The 19,755-nt window shown below is 35.9% G+C and overlaps 1 protein-coding gene across 1 annotated transcript; it reads left to right on the forward strand.

The window, feature by feature from the left end:
* The first annotated feature begins 815 nt into the window (after positions 1 to 815).
* On the forward strand, positions 816 to 19,439 carry LOC117918689 (protein NUCLEOLAR COMPLEX ASSOCIATED 4). The gene is made up of 15 exons (XM_034835519.1): positions 816 to 1,211; positions 1,298 to 1,390; positions 1,566 to 1,639; positions 1,778 to 1,839; positions 1,928 to 1,979; positions 7,956 to 8,056; positions 8,576 to 8,667; positions 9,526 to 9,624; positions 10,374 to 10,432; positions 10,526 to 10,700; positions 11,414 to 11,587; positions 12,830 to 12,986; positions 17,552 to 17,609; positions 18,765 to 18,870; positions 19,048 to 19,439. Exons 1-15 carry the CDS (start codon positions 873 to 875, stop codon positions 19,234 to 19,236), a joined length of 1,830 nt encoding a protein of 609 aa, XP_034691410.1. The 5' UTR covers positions 816 to 872; the 3' UTR covers positions 19,237 to 19,439.
* The last annotated feature ends 316 nt before the right edge of the window (positions 19,440 to 19,755 follow it).

Genomic DNA, 19,755 nt, shown 5'->3' on the forward strand with positions numbered 1-19,755 from the left:
TATAAATTTCATATTTTTTTTATTAATTTCACAAATTAAATATAAATATAATATGATATAGGACATTATTTGATTTACATATACTATCCTATCCCATCCCATCTCGTCCCACCAACCAAATGTAAAATTAAAATGAAGTATTGAATTTAAATATAAAATCAAAATAAAGTTATAAACATTCAAATTCCTGTTAAGTAAAGTAATTGAAACCTTAAATTAAATCTTATTGAAATAATTGATGGAATAGAAATTGAAGACAAACGAAAATATTGAATTTTCTATTACGTTTATGATAACAATTTCAGAAATGACTTCCATTAATCTTAATGGAAAAAAAAAGATTAAATTATAATTTAAGTTGATTATCAATATGAAAAAAATTAAATTTTAAATTATCTTTTAGATTTGTAATGATAATTTTAGAAATGATTTTCATTGCCTCAAGTAATTAAAACCTCAACTAAATGAAAAGATTAAATTTTTATTTAAATTGATTATTAATATTGATAAAGGTATTTTTAAAAATAAAAAGGTGAAAAACAGTTATTACTTTTAAGTAATATATATATATATATATATATATATATATTATATCATTTACTTGTATCATTATTTATCGACCCAATTTTCATTATCATTTTGAATGGTCCAAATCATATTTTTACGCACTAAAAATTTTCTATTATAATAATAATAATAATATTATTATTATTATTATTATTATTATTATCGTAAAAAGTTGATTTTTGCGAAAGGGTTTGTGGCTAGCGGCCTAAGCGCGACTGGGCCTGAAACTAGGACGAGGGCCGGGGCTTCCTAACATTAATTCATAAACCCTCTTCTTCGTCGAGTTTCGACTTTCTGCAGCAGCCATGGCTTCCGTTCTATCAAAGAAGCAGAAAAAGAGGGAAAAATATACCCTCTCTGACCTCAAAACCCTAGGAAACCAGCTTCTCTCTTCCAGAGCCCACGTCAACAACCTCCCTCTCCTCCTCACCTTTGTCTCCCCATCATCACCTCCTCAGCACGTCCTTGAAACCATTCTCTCCCTCCAATCCTTCTTTACCATCGACCTCCCCTCAAAACCCTCCATCCACTCCAAAACCGACCCCGAATTAATCTACCGAACCTGGCTTCGCTCCAAGTTCGATGACTTCGTCAAATCTCTTATCGATATCCTCACATCTTCGACGTGTGAAGAAACCTTGAGAGTCAGTTAAATTTATTTATTTTTTCAACGATTATTTGTTTTTTTCTTTTGGTTTTGACCTATTTTTCGTTTGAATAATTTGATTAGGAGGTTGTGCTGGATACGATAATGGAGTTGGTGAAACTGGGGAATAGCGGAAGGTTCAATTCTGCAGTATATCACAGATTTATTCATAGTATTGTGAGTTCTATTACTTTCATAATTGGGTTTATTTGTTTAGTTGGCCTTTTGTTCATTTATCGTTTTCAATTTCAGGTTTATCACAGATTTATTCTTAGTATTGTGAGTTCTATTACATGCATAATTGTGTTTATTCGTCTGTTGGCTTTTGTTTATTTTTCTTTTTCAATTTCAGGTTGGTTCTACAATGTCGGTTACTTTTTTGTTAGACTTGCTTGAATCCAAGTATTTCAAATATATTGACGTGCGGTATGATTGCAGTCTTACCTTTGGTGATCCATACCTCATTTTCTTTACTAGGAAGTACTTTGGTTGTCCCATATTTTGATGCAAAGATTTTGGCATCTAATAACTTATCTTACTATCATCATTTTGTGCCTAGTGCAGTTATTTTACCTACATTAGCCTGGAAAAAATTACAAAAACTTTGGAGGCAAAAGACATCTCTGGTACTTTTCCTGCCACATAGTTTTCTTTAGCATTTTCATATGTGGGTTTGATGCTGCATTTGGTTTGTTGACTTGTTCTCTCCATTAGACAACAGAACGGCGAGTGCAGATGAGGATTCTAAAAGTCATTCAAAAGAAAGGTTAGTTAGTCTCTTTAATTTTCATTTTCATTTTCCTACTCAACGTGGGTTGATCTCCTTGTTTTCTTTTTTTTTTCACCTCAAGCTTAGGAGACCTTGTATGTGAAATAATTTTTACATTAGTACATTCTCCTCCATATCGCACAATGTGTTGAGTTTTGGAACATTAATTACTTGAAGCTTTGTACTGCTTGCCTTGTAGTTTATTACTTATTGATATGTGCGTATGTGCAAGGTATCAAATATGAATTTTAAGACATCTTTCACTGTTTGCATATAAGGATGCCTGAGTGGGTGACAGTTGGGTGTTGGATGATATGTCTAGAGGGAGTTGGACACCTGGTTTTGGGAGAGTTTTAATTTTTTTTTTTGATTATTTTTTTATTGTGAGTTAGAGGTGGTGGAGACATTCTTGTGGTCACTTATTCATAGACAATTGGAAGCAATTTGAAGGATAAGTTATCATGGAAAGCTTCAATATTTTATGTGAAATCCTACTCTAAAGTTCTAGTTGCATGTGGGGTGATTCCTTTCCCATCAAACAGATTTGGGGATCCAAAATTCATCCTAGGGATCTGTGTGTATATAGGTACACTCATGAGAGAGAATTCTAACATCGAATCAGCTGATGAAGCATTGTTGGACCATGGTAACAAATGTTGACTGTGCAGATATATGGACAAATCTGTCAATCACATGTTGACTCACTGTGGGTGAGCATTTCGTTTATGGAGTCTAATTTTTAAATTTGTTTGGGGTTTCTTAGGTTCTTCCCCATTTGATAAAAAAAACTGTTGTTGGGATGTTATAGTGCCAAGAGGCACAAGGAAAGCATCTCTTTTGCTTATGTTGGATAATTTGGAAGAAAAAAAAATGAAAGGAACTTCTAAGGTGGTGGATCAAAGCTAGTTGCTAGAAGTGTCTTTATTAAAATTTTGTCATTCGGGGCTAAATGTATGTTTTTTGCTTGATTTTGTAGATAGCTAGGGCTCAATTTAGCCTGGTTATTCTTTTTGGTCTCTCTCTCTCTCCCCATTTTTTCCTGGTTTGTGATTGTCCTTGTATATTGTTTGTGTACTAGGAAATGCCTCTTCTTTTTGTTAGATGTTCTGTTAATAAATTTAATTTTTGCCCATCAACAAAAATTATATATCTACATATATAGCTTGGCATTTTACTGTTTCAGTTTTTAAACTTCAACTTTTTCTTGTTTGGGCACCAATTGTTGAGTTTTTAAAATTCAACAATTGGTCTTAATAAGCTTTGTTGAGTATTCTACAAACTTAAGTGTTGTTTGGAAGAGCTTCTTGAACATGGAAAGCAATATCAGACATAGTGTTTGAAGATGTTTGAATAGAACTCTTGAATGTAGGCACCACATTTTCCAATGTAATTTATCTACATTTTGGAAATGCATAGATACTCATGCTTTTCCTCAAAGATGATGTTGGATGCATAGTTTCAGATAATTAAATTTTAAAAAAAATATCAAAATTATCCTTATTTATGATAAAATCACTTTATTCAAACATAACATCTATTGCATAGAAAAAGTAATTTTGTCTATTTCTAGTTCTAATGCTAGGCAATTGAAAGCTATCCTAAACAGGCCGTTAGTTCATTAGAAAGAGTAGTCCGAGGAGATATTACTTTTTCATATTATGTCACTTTACAAATTCCTTTTAACTAGTGTAGTGAGCACAATCATACTAGATTTTATCACTTGATTCTAAAGGTGCAAGACAATGAAATTCGCTAACCAATTTATTTGTTTATAAGTAGTGAAACATAGGCAGCTGCAATTAGAGACTAAGACACGAATGGATCGACTTCTACTTGCTGTTTATTATTGCTACGGATTGAGAAGATGGGTGATTCTAGGTTAACAGTCAACATGAGGTGTTTTGACGAGTTTATAAAGGAGAGTGGTTTGTTGGATCCCCCTCTAAGGAATGCGGCTTTTACATGGTCAAACATGCAAGTGGATCCTATTTGCAAGAGATTGGATAGGTTTTTGTTTTCTTCTGAGTGTGATTCTTTTTTCTCTCAAAGTTTTCAAGAGACCCTTCCTAGATGGACCTCTGATCATAGCCCAATTTGTTTGGAAACTAATCCTTTAAAATGGGGACTGACTCCTTTTAGGTTTGAGAATATGTGGTTGCTCCATCTTGAGTTTAAAGAGAAGTTTAGAGATTGGTGGCAAGAGTGTACGGTTGAAGGTTGGGAAAGTCACAAGTTCATGAGGAAATTAAAGTTTGTTAAATCAAAGTTGAAAGAGTGGAATATAGTGGCCTTTGGAGATTTAAGAGAGAGGAAAAAACGCATTCTTTCGGACTTAGGCAGAATTGATCTAATTGAACAAGAAGGGAATTTAAATCTTGATCTAGTATCGGAAAGGACCTTAAGAAGGAAGGAGCTAGAGGATTTGTTATTAAAGGAAGAGGTTCAATGGAGACAAAAATCTAGGGTTAAGTGGATTAAAGAAGGGGACTGCAACTCTAAGTTCTTCCACAGAGTGGCCACTGGAAGAAGAAGCAGGAAGTTCATTAAGTCTCTGATTTCTGAGAGGGGGGAGACTTTAAGTAACATTGAGGTTATTTCTGAGGAGATTGTAAATTTCTTTGGGAAACTCTATTCCAAACCTGAAGGTGATTCTTGGAGGATTGAAGGGATTGATTGGGCCCCTATTTCTGGAGAGAGTGCAGTTTGGCTGGATAGACCGTTTTCTGAAGAGGAGGTTCGAATGACAGTTTTCCAATTGAATAAGGAAAAGGCCCCTGACCCTGATGGCTTTACTATAGCAGTTTATCAAGAGTGTTGGGATGTGATAAAAGAGGATTTTATGAGGGTGTTTCTTGAGTTCCACACTAAAGGAGTAATAAATTAAAGTACAAATGCGACATTCATTGCTATGGTGCCTAAGAAAAGCCAAACTTTTAAAATTTCAGATTATAGACCTATTAGCTTGGTTACAAGTTTATATAAGATAATTGCTAAGGTCTTATCAGGGCGTTTACGCAAAGTTCTTCATGAAACAATCTTTGGCTCTCAAGGAGCCTTTGTGGAAGGGAGACACATTTTGGATGCTGTGTTGATAGCTAATGAAGTGGTGGATGAGAAAAAAAGGTCAGGGGAGGAAGGGGTAGTCTTCAAAATTGATTTTGAGAAGGCCTATGATCATGTGGATTGGGGCTTTTTAGATCATGTGCTACAAAGGAAGGGGTTCAGCCAGAAATGGAGATCTTGGATAAGGGGCTGTTTGTCTTCATCAAGTTTTGCAATCCTAGTTAATGGGAATGCAAAGGGGTGGGTTAAGGCCTCTAGAGGTTTGAGACAAGGAGACCCCCTTTCTCCTTTCCTTTTTACTCTAGTGGCAGATGTTCTAAGTAGGTTGATGATCAGAGCAAAGGAAACTGGGATAACTGAGGGTTTCTTTGTGGGGAGGGATAGGACTAGAGTGTTTTTGTTACAGTTTGCTGATGACACCATTTTTTTCTCTAAAGCCTCTATGGAACATCTTCAAAACCTCAAGATTATCCTTTTGGTTTTTGGGCAAGTATCTGGTTTAAAAATCAACTTAGAAAAAAACACAATTTCAGGTATTAACACTAGGCAGGAGCTGTTGTTTAGTTTGGCATCGGTTTTGGATTGCAGAGTGTCAGAGTGACCCTTGTCTTATTTAGGCCTTCCTTTGGGAGGGAACCCAAAGACAATAGGCTTTTGGGATTTGGTGGTTGAGAGAATTTCGAGGAGGCTAGATGGGTGGAAAAAGGCCTTTTTGTCTTTGGGAGGGAGAATTACTTTAATTCAGTCTTGTCTATCTCACATCCCTAGCTACTTCCTCTCCCTCTTTAAAATCCCAGTATCAATAACTTCAAAGATTGAGAAGATGCAAAGGGATTTTCTTTGGTCTGGGGCGGGGGAAGGGAAGAAAGATCATCTTATCAGATGAGAGGTTGTTAGTAGACCAAAGGAGTTGGGAGGTTTGGGCTTTGGGAAGGACTTCTATGAGAAATATTGCTCTCTTAGGGAAATGGCTTTGGAGGTTCCCTAGAGAAAGGAGTGGTCTTTGGCATAAGGTTATTGCGAGTATATATGGGACACATCCTAATGGATGGGACGCCAACATGGTGGTTAGATGGTCACACAAATGTCCTTGGAAGGCTATTGCTCAAGTTTTCCAGGAGTTTTCCCCTTTTGTCCGCTTAGTGATGGGCAATGGGGAGAGAATTTGTTTCTGGGAAGATCTTTGGTGGGGTAACCAAACTTTGTGTTCTCAATTTGTTGATCTTTATAGAGTTATTTCTGTGAAAAACCTTACTGTCTCAAATGTCTTTGGCAATTCCTTTCCACTGTCTTGGAATTTTAACTTTTGCCACAATCTAACGGATTAAAAAATTGATCTCTTTCAGAGATTAATGTCCTCCCTTAGTTCTGTGCTTTTTTCTCCTTCTTTATCAGATTCAAGAGTGTGGTCTTTGTCTTCGTCAGGTTTGTTTTCAGTGAAATCTTTTTTCTTGGCCTTGTCAAAAGTCTCAAATCCTATATTGTTCCTTCCGGCCAAGTTCTTTTGGAGTTCAAAAGTCCCTTCAAAGGTTAAGGCCCTCGCTTGGTTAGTAGCACATGGGAAGGTAAAGACCAATGACAAGTTGCAATTGAGAAGACCCTACAAAGCCCTTTGTTCTCAATGGTGCATTCTTTGCAAAGGAAATGAAGAGTCGATTGACCACCTTTTTCTTCATTGTCCCGTTACCATTGGACTCTGGCACAGGTTGTTCAATCTAGTAGGGTTGGTTTGGGTCCTTCCAAGGAGTCTTGAGGACGTGTTGGTTATTCCTTTTAAAGGCTTGGGGAACTCATTAAGAGGCAAGACACTTTGGCAAATTGCTTGCCTTACTTTGATTTGGATGGTGTGGCAAGAGAGAAACAATAGGATCTTTGAGGATAAAGGGAGAACGGAAGAGATGGTATGGGATTTGATTCGGTTTTATTCTTCTCTATGGGCTTCTTGTACTGAAGCTTTTAGAGGAGTTCCTCTAAATGTTCTACAACTCAATTGGATTGCGGTTTGCGTTTCAAAAGTTTGAAGATTGATGAGGTTTCTCTTTGTTTTTAGAGTTCTATTGTTGGGGGTTTTCTCCTTGTTTCAATTTGCGTAAGAAGGACCTCTCATCCTTCCCTTGGTTTTTTCTCTTTCTCTTGTTTCTTTTATCTCTCCTGTATCTGTTCTTATATTAATATATTCTTCTTCGTTTCTGATCAAAAAAAAAAAAATGTTAATTCTCTTTTGCACATGGTTTTGCATCTTGATCATGGTATCTTGGAGTTGGACCCAAAAAAGAAATCCAAGTTAGCAAGCTGTTCCATTGCATGCTTTGATGTCTATTAGAAGAAAAAAATAGTGTTTAAACTCTTATCTACGTTTGTTTACTTTTTCTTTCCTTTCTTTTTCCTCATCCTCTGTCTGAGATTTTCCATGATCCAAACGAAGCCTTGTATTTTATTTGTACCCAAAATCTGGCCCTTATGGATGCCTTATCTATATTTTTCTCTTTGAGCATTTCTTTTGATAGGCAAATGAGAGAATTTATAAATAAGGTGTTAACAAGAAGAGGGGCACAAGGAATGCCAAATCCTAGAACAGAAAATGGGAGAACTAGGCTAAATGGAGGCCAAGCTATTTACACAATCTAACAAAGAATTTACATTTTCTCTTTGAGTGTGTTTTACGGATATAAGATCATGAAAGGTTGCCCTGATTGGCTAGCATTTTTCTCATGTATAATTAAAACTTTGAGTGTTAGAATGCATTGACACCGTCATTTGTAGCTGCACTGTTAGGATGCATTGGCACTGTCATTGGTTAGCTGGGCACCCCATAAATTACACAGGAAATAATATTTCACTTGGTTGTGTGTACTTTTGATCTGATGAAGTTTGCATGATACAAACAGCTGAACACCATTTCTATTGCAGCATAGAGCTTTCTATTCACAAGATACATCATATTCTGGCACACATTCCCCCTTTAGAAGTTCTTGAAGAAAAATCTGATTATGAGATGTGGATTGGATCTGGTAAGTCTGCTTGATTTTGATCTTAGAGCCTTCTCATTTTCATTCATATAATTGGTTTCCCATCTGATTCGTAGTATTCCTTTCATTATCCATAAATGTAGAAAAGATGGAGATTTTCTTGTTTGAATTTTTCATACTCAATAATTTGCCCTTATATTGTCAACCATCTGTGTTTGAATGGGTGCTTGTATGTGTGATACAACAAAAGAAAGAACCGATTTGAGCATGAGGTGTCTTCATGCCAAGTTGCATATTTTCCTTCCTCTTTGTTGTCCTATGGAAACTTTCTTTTCCTTGGAATGAATGTGACCTTTTTTATTCTTCTAGTGCATATGATTTTTTATGGCAATTTATTGATAGAAAAAAAAATGATTTTTTATGGCAATTAACTAAAGCAGTGGGTGTTGTATGAAAACTGATTACCAAAGAAGGAAAATCAAGCAATATATGCATGTTTGTGGTTCACGTCTGAGTAAAAGGAATTTTGAGCTGAAGTTCACGAGTGGTTTTATTGATTAGGATTTTCATCTAAAGAATCTGATCGGAAAGACCATTCTGAGCTTCCTGATGCCGAAGATAAGCAGTGTAAGACAGAGCAATCTAATAACAATGTAAGTTATATATTATTTGCTTGTTAAAAATTTATCTTCCTTTCTTTACTTAGGTTTATATTTTGGCACCATTCTTTTTCTAGTTCATAAAGAAGGTTAAACCATGTCAAGCTGTTTTCTTTCTTTTACGTAATGGATAATTTTCCATTTGGTAGCAACTTAATTAAAGATGTCTTATGCACTCGTGCACACACATATATAATGTGAAATGAAAATTTTATTTATTTATTTGACAAGACTAAAGAAATGTTATTAATAGAAAAAGATTTGCAAAGTGACATATAAAGAAGGATGAATGCTCCCTCCCAACTAAAGAAAGAAGTGATAGAATAAAATAAAGCCTAATATAAAAAACAAAACTACTCCCATATGAAGGTTGTGGTAGATGATAATCCCTTACAAAATACTCAAGAGATTTGGCTTGTCCATTAGCAACTGAACCTTCCTCCTAATTTTCCATTCTTATGGAAACTCCTTGCACTGCCCTCAATAGAGGCAATTGACAGCTTACATAACCAAGCCAAAATGATAAGGAGAGAGTGATTTGCTGTAATTCGAACCCTTGGATCGTCCATAAAATTTGTAGGGTTGCCATTCATCAGAATCGATTGCCTTTTTTTTTTTTTTTTCTATATAACTATGCTTTGGTGCTATCTCAATATACTTCCTGTGTGCATCCATCATGTGCATTTGGTTTAATTCCTTTATGCATTACAGAAAAGAAAAATCAGTAATTTTGCTGCATTTTTAATGGAATTGTTCCATTTTTTCTAGCTATGGATATGCCATGTCCCATGCTATCTTTCTATTATGTGATTTGTGTTAATGATTTTTTATTATTGTGTGCATTATTTCCAGGTCTCTCCTGTTAAAATGGCCAAAAAGATGAAACTAAAATTTACCAAGGCCTGGATTTCATTTCTTAGGTTACCGCTTCCTCTTGATGTGTACAAGGAGGTAAACTTCATAGCTCTAATCTATGGTTGCACATATATATTGCTCTTTCCAATAATTTGATTTTTGGTGCTATTATTATCTTCAAATAATCTAAAAAGAGAAATTTGTCTTTGCTAATTACTCTTCATGGCTCATTGCTGGCCTTAAAATTCTCCAATGATTAACTTTAAAGACTCAAGTATCATATTTTGAACTTACTATTAATAAATTATAATTTGTCGATCCCTTTTCTTTTTTGAGCAAGTGTTTGCTAATTTTTATATGGATTCATGGCTCAAGATTTAAACCTCAGGCAGTGGAAATCATACAGACTCACCTACCACGTTCATATCTTAACATTATCCTTGTCATATTGCCTTCTTCAGACCTTTTTCTCTTTCTCTTTCTTATTGCAATTTCTTGTTGATGGTTAGCTTAGTAGTTATTTCTAGTTTCAACTTCTGTAGCCAGAATTGAAACTTTCTGCTCAAGTCTGTAATTTGAAGTGTCCTCTAGTTGTTTTAGGACTTAGGTACTGCCATTGTTGAATCTTCCTACTGTGGTGGTTTGTTTGGTGGTTATTATTCTCATATATTGATTATATTGTTTGAAAATACTGGTCCTCTGGGGCGGTTATTTATTGTTGATGGCCAAAGCAGTATTCTGATCTGACTGCAGTGAGGTCATGTATCTTTAACTTTGTTGATATAAAATGTTCTCATACACTTATGATTCATGCTTTTCTGACCTGCTTTCATTCTGATGCTCAGGTTCTTGTTAATCTCCACCAGGCTGTTATTCCTCATCTTTCTAATCCCATCATGTTATGGTGAATCCTAATACTGAATCAGTTTTCCTTTCTTGTTGATTTGTATGCTTTCATACTTACATGGAGTCTGATACCTTTTCTGACAATATACAGTGATTTTTTGACAAGATCTTATGACATTGGAGGTGTTATAAGTGTCATGGCCCTTAGCAGCCTGTTTGTTCTTATGACGCAACATGGTCTAGAGTATCCCAACTTCTATGAAAAGCTCTATGCACTATTGGTGCCTTCTATTTTTATGGCAAAACATCGGGCAAAATTCTTCCAGGTAATAGATATGTCATCACTGATTGCTTGGGAAGTTTAAATTTCTAAATCAATCAAGAAGTGTGATTTTATTTTTCAGGTGTGTTTGAATATCGATTTTCATTTTTTTAATTGTTTGAAGGTTTGAACCTGAAACAATGAATGTTAATTTTGGCTATGAAATTGTGGTATTCTTGTAATCACCAGAATACTACTGAGCCATGGTTTTAGATAAGTTCTTTGTATTTGATTGTGAAGATATATACAGAAAATTTGTTAGTGTTTTGTGCATTGCCTGTATGCATCATGCATACTGCACCCCACCACCCCCTATTTTTGCTTGGTGCCTTTTTATGCATTCTGTTTGTTTGTCTATTAAAAAAGGCTATATACAGTAAAAATATCACATGCATATTCTTTTTCTATTAAGAATATGTTCTCTCTAAAAACCTACTTTTGGTCCTAAATCATTAGACATTAGGAGGAACCATGTCATAGACCTCATTTATTTGATGTTGCATCATGTAATTGGTCCATGTCTACTCACTGTTCACCAACATTGGAAGATAAAAAGAGAAACCAGTACTTATTTAACTGTTTGACATTGTTCCAACTCTTAGTGTAGCATATGTTGTACATCATTTAGACATTGTTCCAACTCTCTGTGTAGCATATGTTGTGCATCATTTAGGGAAATTGATCATTTTCTAACTACATCCAATTTGTTTTCTGCAGCTTCTTGATTCTTGTATGAAATCACCTCTTCTTCCGGCATATTTGGCTGCTGCCTTTGCCAAGAAATTGAGTAGATTGTCGCTTTCAGTCCCTCCCTCCGGAGCATTAGTTATAATAGCTCTAATTCACAACCTCTTACGAAGACATCCTTCAATTAATTGTTTGGTTCACTGGGTAAGATTATGGATCAAATTTATCCAGAATGTTTATGATCTACATGAAATACTAGATAACCATTCAGGTGCATGTATGCAAGTGGTTTTAAGTGGGGTCTGCTTGGTTATCCAACCAGTTAGCATGCGGATTTATTTACATAGTTTGCATGATATAAACATGGTTGCTTTGCTGTGTCTCTGGAAATTTTTTTCTTTTGCAGCTCAGTTAAATGCTTTCTAACCACTTCATCTTGGTGCATTTTTCATGTAAATCGGATCATCATAATTTACAATCATGGAAGCTATTCCACCATTTAATTGATCAATGGACAGGTTTAAGAAAGGACCATCTTATTGTCTTTGACATGAAAATCATGTGATTGAGTTTGTAGAGACAGGTGATGTGGATTTTGGTAAGGAAAGGAATTCTAATTAGATATTTTGGTGTGATCAACATGTAACATGGTGTAGTGATAGATGTAAGAGCAATTGTTTGTGAGACAAGTTAATTTGCAATACCTCAAGGCTTATGTACTTGGATTACAGCGAGTTGCTGGATCACCTCTTCCTTTATTGCCTAGTCATTTAGGGCTTTTGGTAGAGATTATTATACTGGTAGAGGTGGTTTGGGTCTTTCCTAGAAGTGTGGTAGACATTGTTGCTTTTTTGAGGTTTGGTCTTTCTTCTAGGGGTATGTTTTGTGGCAACTGGTTTGTCATACTTTGATTTGAGTAATTTGGCTCAAAATAATGCTAGAATTTTTTTAGGATAGGTGGAGGGGTGGTGGAGGTGTTTTGGGAAGTTTAAGCTTACTTGCCGAGTAGTTGGATAAATGTGCTAGTGCCAAATTCCATTCTATTCCAACAGATTGGGAAGGTACTTCCAAGCTTGGTTTATGCATCCCATATTCCACTCACAACACTTAATTTGAGGCCATTTCCATAAATCCTTTCTGTGTCTGTGGTGTTGGGGGGAACCTGTGAGTACTTGGAAGTTGGAACAACCCATTGTGACTTAATAGAAGTCAGGATCTTGGGCTTGATTTGTACTTATGTTGGTTATGCCTCTTATGAAGTTACTCCTTTCAGGAGAGCCTGTCCAAACCATTTTTATTTATTACTGGTATTTTTCCTAAAATGTTTTCCATGCTGGCAAGCAAAATTTTGTAATTGTAACTACACTATTTTACAATTACATTATTTCATGGCAATGATATGTTTGTTGCTGATAAAGAAAAAGTGTTACTGTAATATCTGTGCAGGAAAATGATGATGGAACTGCTAGAGATGATTCTAGAGCTTCAGAGCCTGGTGATGAAGCGGAGGATTCTGGCAAGCATGCAGATCTCTACAGTAGAAAACTAGGCATTGATCATTTCAACAATGAGGAAAGTGATCCTGCAAGGTCCAATGCAATGCGTAAGTTTCTTTTTTCATTTGTTTAATAAGTTTCTAGGATCATTGCTATTGAATTTTTCTTCCCCCCCCCTTTTTTTTAAAGGGGAAAAAGAAAAAGGAATGTGAAGGACAAGGTCAATGTTTTAGAAGGTTATTGGCGGTCTTGAGGCTTTTGGCTCAGATGAGGCAAAACATAAGCCTCGGGGCAGAGCAAGGCATAATCCTCAATTAAAAAAAAAATATACATAATAATAAAAAGAAAAGTAAAGAATCTAAAAAATCAGAAAAATATTAATAAAATCTCATGAAAATTAAATAATAAGAAAAACATACAATTCATAATAATCAAATTAGTTATATCTTATTAATAAATTCAGATTAATTATGTCATTTTCAATAGTTTCTAATTTGGTCCCTCTTTGTTTCTTCTAAAATCTAACTCTCTCATACCTTTATGAAATAATCTTCAAAATTACCATTACTATCGTTAGTAGGATCCATCGATGAATCACAATTATATCTAATTACTCTATTATCCTTTCCATTAGTGTTAATGTCAACTCGTTTTTCTTCTTCATCCTTTAATTATAGTGATTTTTTTCGGTTATCTATCAATAATAAGATAATGATTATATATAAGTTTTGTCACTACAACAAACTCCTTTATTTCTGCTCAATCCCTTCTTGTCCTTTCCATTTAGATAGTTAATTATTTGTTAACTAAGCCCTTATTTTTTAAAAGGTTTAACTAACCATAGTCTTGGATGCAAGCCAAAACTTATAAATCCATACTAAAACCCTATAAAAGCACAACTCATTGAAACCAATGAATATTGAAGCTTAAATCTCTTATAAAATGTCTACAACAAAGCCCATAAAGGCCCTAAACCCTTTAAAACCTTTTGAATATTCAAGGCTTAAGTCTTAATAGCCTTTAGGGTATAACCTCAAGGCTATAATCCTCAACAATATGAGGCTTGAGCTTCAATTACTCTATACCAAGGTTATAGCCTCAAGGCTAATTTGCCTAGCCTTGCGTTGAGGTGAGCCTCAAGGTGTAAATCTCATAGCCTTTTAAAACATTGGTGGGGTACAGTTGGAAATTCTAATTAAATATAATGTTGTTTTTGTTTCTAAGGAGACCAGTAGCATGCTGAATTTTGAAGTCAAGGTGGGCCTGACAGGACTGGTATAGTTTTGAAGGGCAGCCATGCTTTATGTTACAAGTTGTTTAGGGAACAACAAATAAAAAGCCAACATAAGCATCTTTTCATGGATGAGTAAGAGAAAAAAGATAACATAAAAATGACTGAAAGTTTCAAGGATGTAACTCAACAGTACAGGGGTCTGTCAATGAACTAGAGGTCTCAAGTTTGAGCATCTCTGGTATTTAAGTGTAGTATCATCCTGGGTTTGCTTCAGTGACAGTCAAAATAACTGCCTTGCTGTTGTGGTGGATTCCATGTCACAAAAGAGGGAGGGAGGGAGGAAGAGAGAGAGAGAGAGATGGTTTGATAGTGTTCAGTGGAGACTAATCATTGCTCCTGTTAGGAGGATGACTTAGTTAAAGGCCCTATGTATAGTTGAATTGTAACAATGGTTAGTGTAGCCAATCTTGAGTATTGAGTGTTGATAGGCTAATAATAAGGTAAAATATGACCTGACATGGTATTAATTTCTAATGATGTGTGACAATGAATATGTCAAAGCAAAATTTACATTACATGAACTTTTTTTTTTTATAGGTAAATTATTGTCGCTATTGGGACTTGAATATGGAACCTCCCACAAACCCCCAACACCCCCCCATCAACGCCCCAAATCCCTTTTCCACTTGAGCCAGGCCCACTTACATGAACTATTAACAAAAGGTGGGCTCACTTGACATGTCAAAAATTTGGTTACCAACTTTGATTCCTATTAAAGAGCAATGTATACCCTACAAGTTTAAACTTTTAGGAAAATTGGTTATTCAACATGGTATTAGGGCCTCGTTTGGTGGGAGGTCATGTGTTCGAGTCTCACTGTATATTTATTTTCCCAATTTATTATGTAAGCCCAAAAGAGGCTAATTGTGGTTGTTTGCCTAAGGGCTTGTGCATCTCTCCACATGCGGGTATAGGGCCACTGAGAAAGAGTGTTAAAGAGCATGGTATACATTGTAAACTCAAATCTTATAAGCTTAAACTTGTAGGAAAATTTGCAGTTCAACAATATCTTTTTGCAATTTTGACATTTAACAATGCAAAATCGACATTGCATGAGCTATTCACACAGGGCCTGCTGACATGTTATATTAAATTTGGTCAACAATCTGTATATCTTTGTAACTTTTATTTAGAATCCATGACATGGTCTGCTGGCTGTCAAGATATCCTAGGACTTAGTGTCAATTTTCTTTGTCAACGTGTTGGACAATTACCCACTCAACCAAAGGAGGATGAGTCAAAGGTTGGCTTGATGGTTAGAGCTAGAGTGAACCAAACTTGTCATGTGCTATGTTCCATAATCAAAGCAAGTCACATTCTTGCCAGTCTTTAAAGGGAGTTGAGAGGTGGATTGTATTTTTACGCATCAGATTGTTTTCACCAATGAACAACTGTTAAAGTATTTACTGGTTGACCAACTATCACCTTAATCCTAAACAAATCTTTTGGGAAATGTTTTCTCTTAACAGTCTCTATACCTCCCATCAAGGAGAGAACTTTTTGGAAAAATTATTATGGAGAGATCTTGGAGACTTGTTTGAGAAGAACCTAGCAGAATTTTATAAGGATCCTTAGAAACTTACGGAGAATATCTCCAAGGGGATTCTAAGTTAGAGTCCCTAGAAATTGTCCGGAACAATCCCAAGCAAAGACCTGAAAGACTGTTAAGAATAAGATTGTCCACCAATGCAAGTAGTTTGAGACTTGAAAGATAATCTGGAGAGCTCCTTTACAATCATCTCAATACATTCCCCCTCCTTGGTTGTCTCGCTATCGTTTCTAAGTTAAGCATCTTCATCTATTGTATCATCTTATTATTGAAGGCTATTCACCCTCCAATTTTGGATCATCATATTGAGAGTGCAGCTCAATTTTTTTCCTCCTCTTTTTGTGAAACAAAAGCAATGACTCATTTCAACAAACAAAATTTCAACTTTCTGAAAAGGATTAATGGTTTGGGTATCCATATATCCACATCCCAAGGTACTCACTTCCCTATGTGGCAAACAAAATTACTAAAGATGATTCTCCTTCAACAGAGAAGTCATGGATACCTGAAGACTTTCCTTGAATCATATCTTCCAACCCAGGTATACCACGCTTGAAGTATCTTACTTATTTCAAAAAAATGAATTTTGTAGCTACAACTTTGCCAAATGGGGCCTTGTTCACGTTTCCATCAGCCAGAAGCTAAGCAAATGGCCAACTCTACTGGAACTTTGTATTTCCATCTAATTGGATTTCCATAGAGAGTTGGCTAGGCAAAAGATAAAAGGTAAATAAGATTTTGTTGGCTTAAAGAATGATTTTATGAAGGAACCAAAACTAGACAAAGCCCACATTCTCTCATCAAGAAGGGGTGGTGATAGATAGACATGAAGTAGACAAGACATGGCAAAGTCAGGTCATCAATTCCTAGTTGGACAAGATGAAGTTGCAATTCCAAGTAAGTAAACATGAGGAATGGCTTAGAATAGAAGAGATGAGTGCAGATACCAGGTTAAGGTTGGGAAATTGGCATTAAAGTGGTTGATCTTCCCAACAAAGGATTTTCCAAAAATGGATATACTGATAGAAATTAGGACATCTGTGTGAGTTAACTTTCTTTGGTTGGGTGGTCCTCCTATCCTTATGGTTGGCACTCCATTCATTTGAACATAAACCATAGATTCTTTTAATTACTCTTACCATAGTGAGTTACCCTCCTTGGGAGACCTCTATAGCCACTTTCCTGAAAGAGCTCTCCTTGCTGAAAACTTATCAAGACCCTGTTCTCTTCACATTTTGGCCTGCATACATGATTCCAACCTGCTTGATGATTTCCTTTCCCTTCCACAATAATCAAATAAAATAAATTCTGCTGGATCCTTTCAGTCCTACAAGCTTAGTTGACTGGGATCTTAAAATGCTGATAAAAATATATGTGGGTTTATGTGCCAAACAAGATTTTACTATTGTGACTCTTCTCCACTTGAGAAGTAAAGCTTTTCCAACCTTCTAGTCTCCTGAATATTCTTCTATAGAACAGGGTCCCAAAAATGTGGAGTTGTAGGATAACTAAGATACAGGTATGAAAGGGGCCAACCAGAAGCCTGCATCCTGAGGGGGAGGCTAGACTGTGAGGATGTTTGAGGCTGATATTGATTCCTGACAGGGTGCTCATATCAAGTTTATCTTAAGACCAATCTGTATATGCCTTACTGAATTAATCTGACTTGCAATCCATTTTATTTACTTAGGATTCTTGGTTTGATGACCCAGGGGCACTTTAATGCTACAAATTTTAGTACAAATTTGAGTACTGGGTTCTGGAACCCTTATGTCTCCCCTGTTTTTTAAATTTATTTGAGCTTGATTTTAACTTTTTCTATATTTCAGGAAGTTCTCTTTGGGAAATTGATACCCTTCGACACCACTATTGCCCGCCTGTTTCGAGGTACATGTTATTTGACTTGTTCATTTTTTTTTTTTGATAAGTAAAGGCAATTGTATTAAAAGAAAAAGTATACACGACGTATATAAAGTAAACAAGGTGTGAATACACAAAAAAAGCAACCGCACCCTAAAAAGAACCTAACCAATCCACAAAATTTAGTAAAGACAGAACCATCCCCAATGTACAATCTAGCCTAGTCCCAAAATAAATTTAAAAGGGAGCTTTAAAAGTTTGGTCTAAACTTTCACAATTCTCAAGGGCTCTTCTATTTCTTTCCCTCCAAATGGTCCAAAAAATACATAGAGGAGCAACTTTCCAATCCTTTTTCCTTTTTCTACCAACAAAGGAGCCTCCCCAACTCAAAAGCAACCCTCTCACCAAAGAGTTCATCACCCACTGTACATCAAATAAAGCAAAAATCAGCTGCCACAAAATGTGAGCTTTTGAACAATGCATAAGAATATGATCACTCATTTCTGAGCTGATCTTGTGTCAAAATTTTGGCCCAAGTTGCCTCCCAAGCAAAAAAGCTTACTTTAATTGGAGCCCACGAATTCCAAACTATACCATGAGGGAAAGGATCCGTTCCCATCCGGTCCAAGGAAGAGTAGGACATAATAGAAAAGATGCTATTCTTTGTATCCACCCATACCAAAATATCCTCAAAATCTAAAGAGGGGGAATGATCATGCAACCTTCCAAAGATGTTATCTATTTCCTCCAACTCCTAATCATTCAACTGTCTAAAGAACCTAGGATTCCAACTACTACCATCCCAAACATCAACCACCCAAGGATCCTTAGAAGAAGCTATAGAAAAAGGATCCAGGAAAGCTTCCCTCAACGGCATATCCCCACACCATATATACTTTCAGAACTTCACCCTGTTCCCAGAACCAACCCTGAAGTAAGTGTTGGCTTTAAAATCCTCCCATCAATTTTTGATTGCCTTCCATACCCCCACTCCATACCTCTCTCTCACCCCTTTTGTGCACCAACCCCCATCCTCTTGCCCGTACCACGCATACCTTGTTCATTAATTAATGTTATAGCCACTCTCACGTGTGTGCACATTGGTTATGTCATTTTTATATCTTTATTTTTTAATGTGTTTTCATTTTCCTTTTTTTTTCTATGTTTTTTTCTTGGTATTAGATTTGTCCTGTCTCTTGAGACTGATTTGACAGTTAGAGCCAAAACCACTGAGATAGCAGTGGACGATTTCAGTTCTGGTTCATATGCAACAATATTTAGGGAGGAGGTAATATTCTATTAACTCAAGTTACTGTACTTATAACTTTTGTAGCTTATATGGATGAAATAAAAAAATCCCCCGCTGCTTTCCTCTTGATTTGTGGTCGATCGTGTTGCTTTTTATCTCTGTGAAAAAGGAAATGGTTTCCTCATAGATTCTGTCTAAATTTACTCTGTATCACAGATGGGTCGAAGGGTTAAACAGGTCCCAGTTGCATTCTACAAAGCAACTCCCACCTCTTTGTTCTCGGGATCTGAATTTGTTGGTTGGACTTTCAAAGGCAAAGAGAGTGAGGGAGAGGAAACTGGGACAATCATATCTGAAGAAGATGATCATAATTCTGCAAAAAGACAGCGGATAGGGAGCTCTTAAACCAAGTGCACTTCCCACAATTTTTTTTGTAACAAAATATTTAGATCAATTTTGTAGGCTTGTATTATTGGGTAGTTCATATGCTGTGAGATATGGACTCATTTTGTCACCAAAATTTTCTTAACTGTCAGCTGCTTTTCTGGATATTTTTGATGTTTTTGACGGCGAGGCTTAATGATGATTTTATTCTTGTTTCCTTGGAATCAATCATTCCGTAGTCGGTGTTGGTGTTGGGCTGGTAGATTTGTCTGAAATGTGATTATTTAGTGTGCTTGTTTGGATTGCATGCAATTTTTCAGGGTTTTTTTTTTTTTTTTTTTCCCCGCAAATATTAATGGTTGTGCTTCCACACCACTGGTAGTTTTGGTCTTGCAAACCTTCTTGAATTTGTCAAGAAGGTGGTCCGGCCCACTACCCTCAAACTTGATTATTTCGAAGGTAGTTTTAGAGCCTGTTTGGGATTACTGAAAGCCAAATATGTTGATGCAACAAAGAAGGGAAAGGAATATGATTTCAATA

The sequence above is a fragment of the Vitis riparia genome, chromosome 7 (genome assembly GCF_004353265.1).
Source record: "Vitis riparia cultivar Riparia Gloire de Montpellier isolate 1030 chromosome 7, EGFV_Vit.rip_1.0, whole genome shotgun sequence".
Taxonomy (NCBI): domain Eukaryota; kingdom Viridiplantae; phylum Streptophyta; class Magnoliopsida; order Vitales; family Vitaceae; genus Vitis; species Vitis riparia.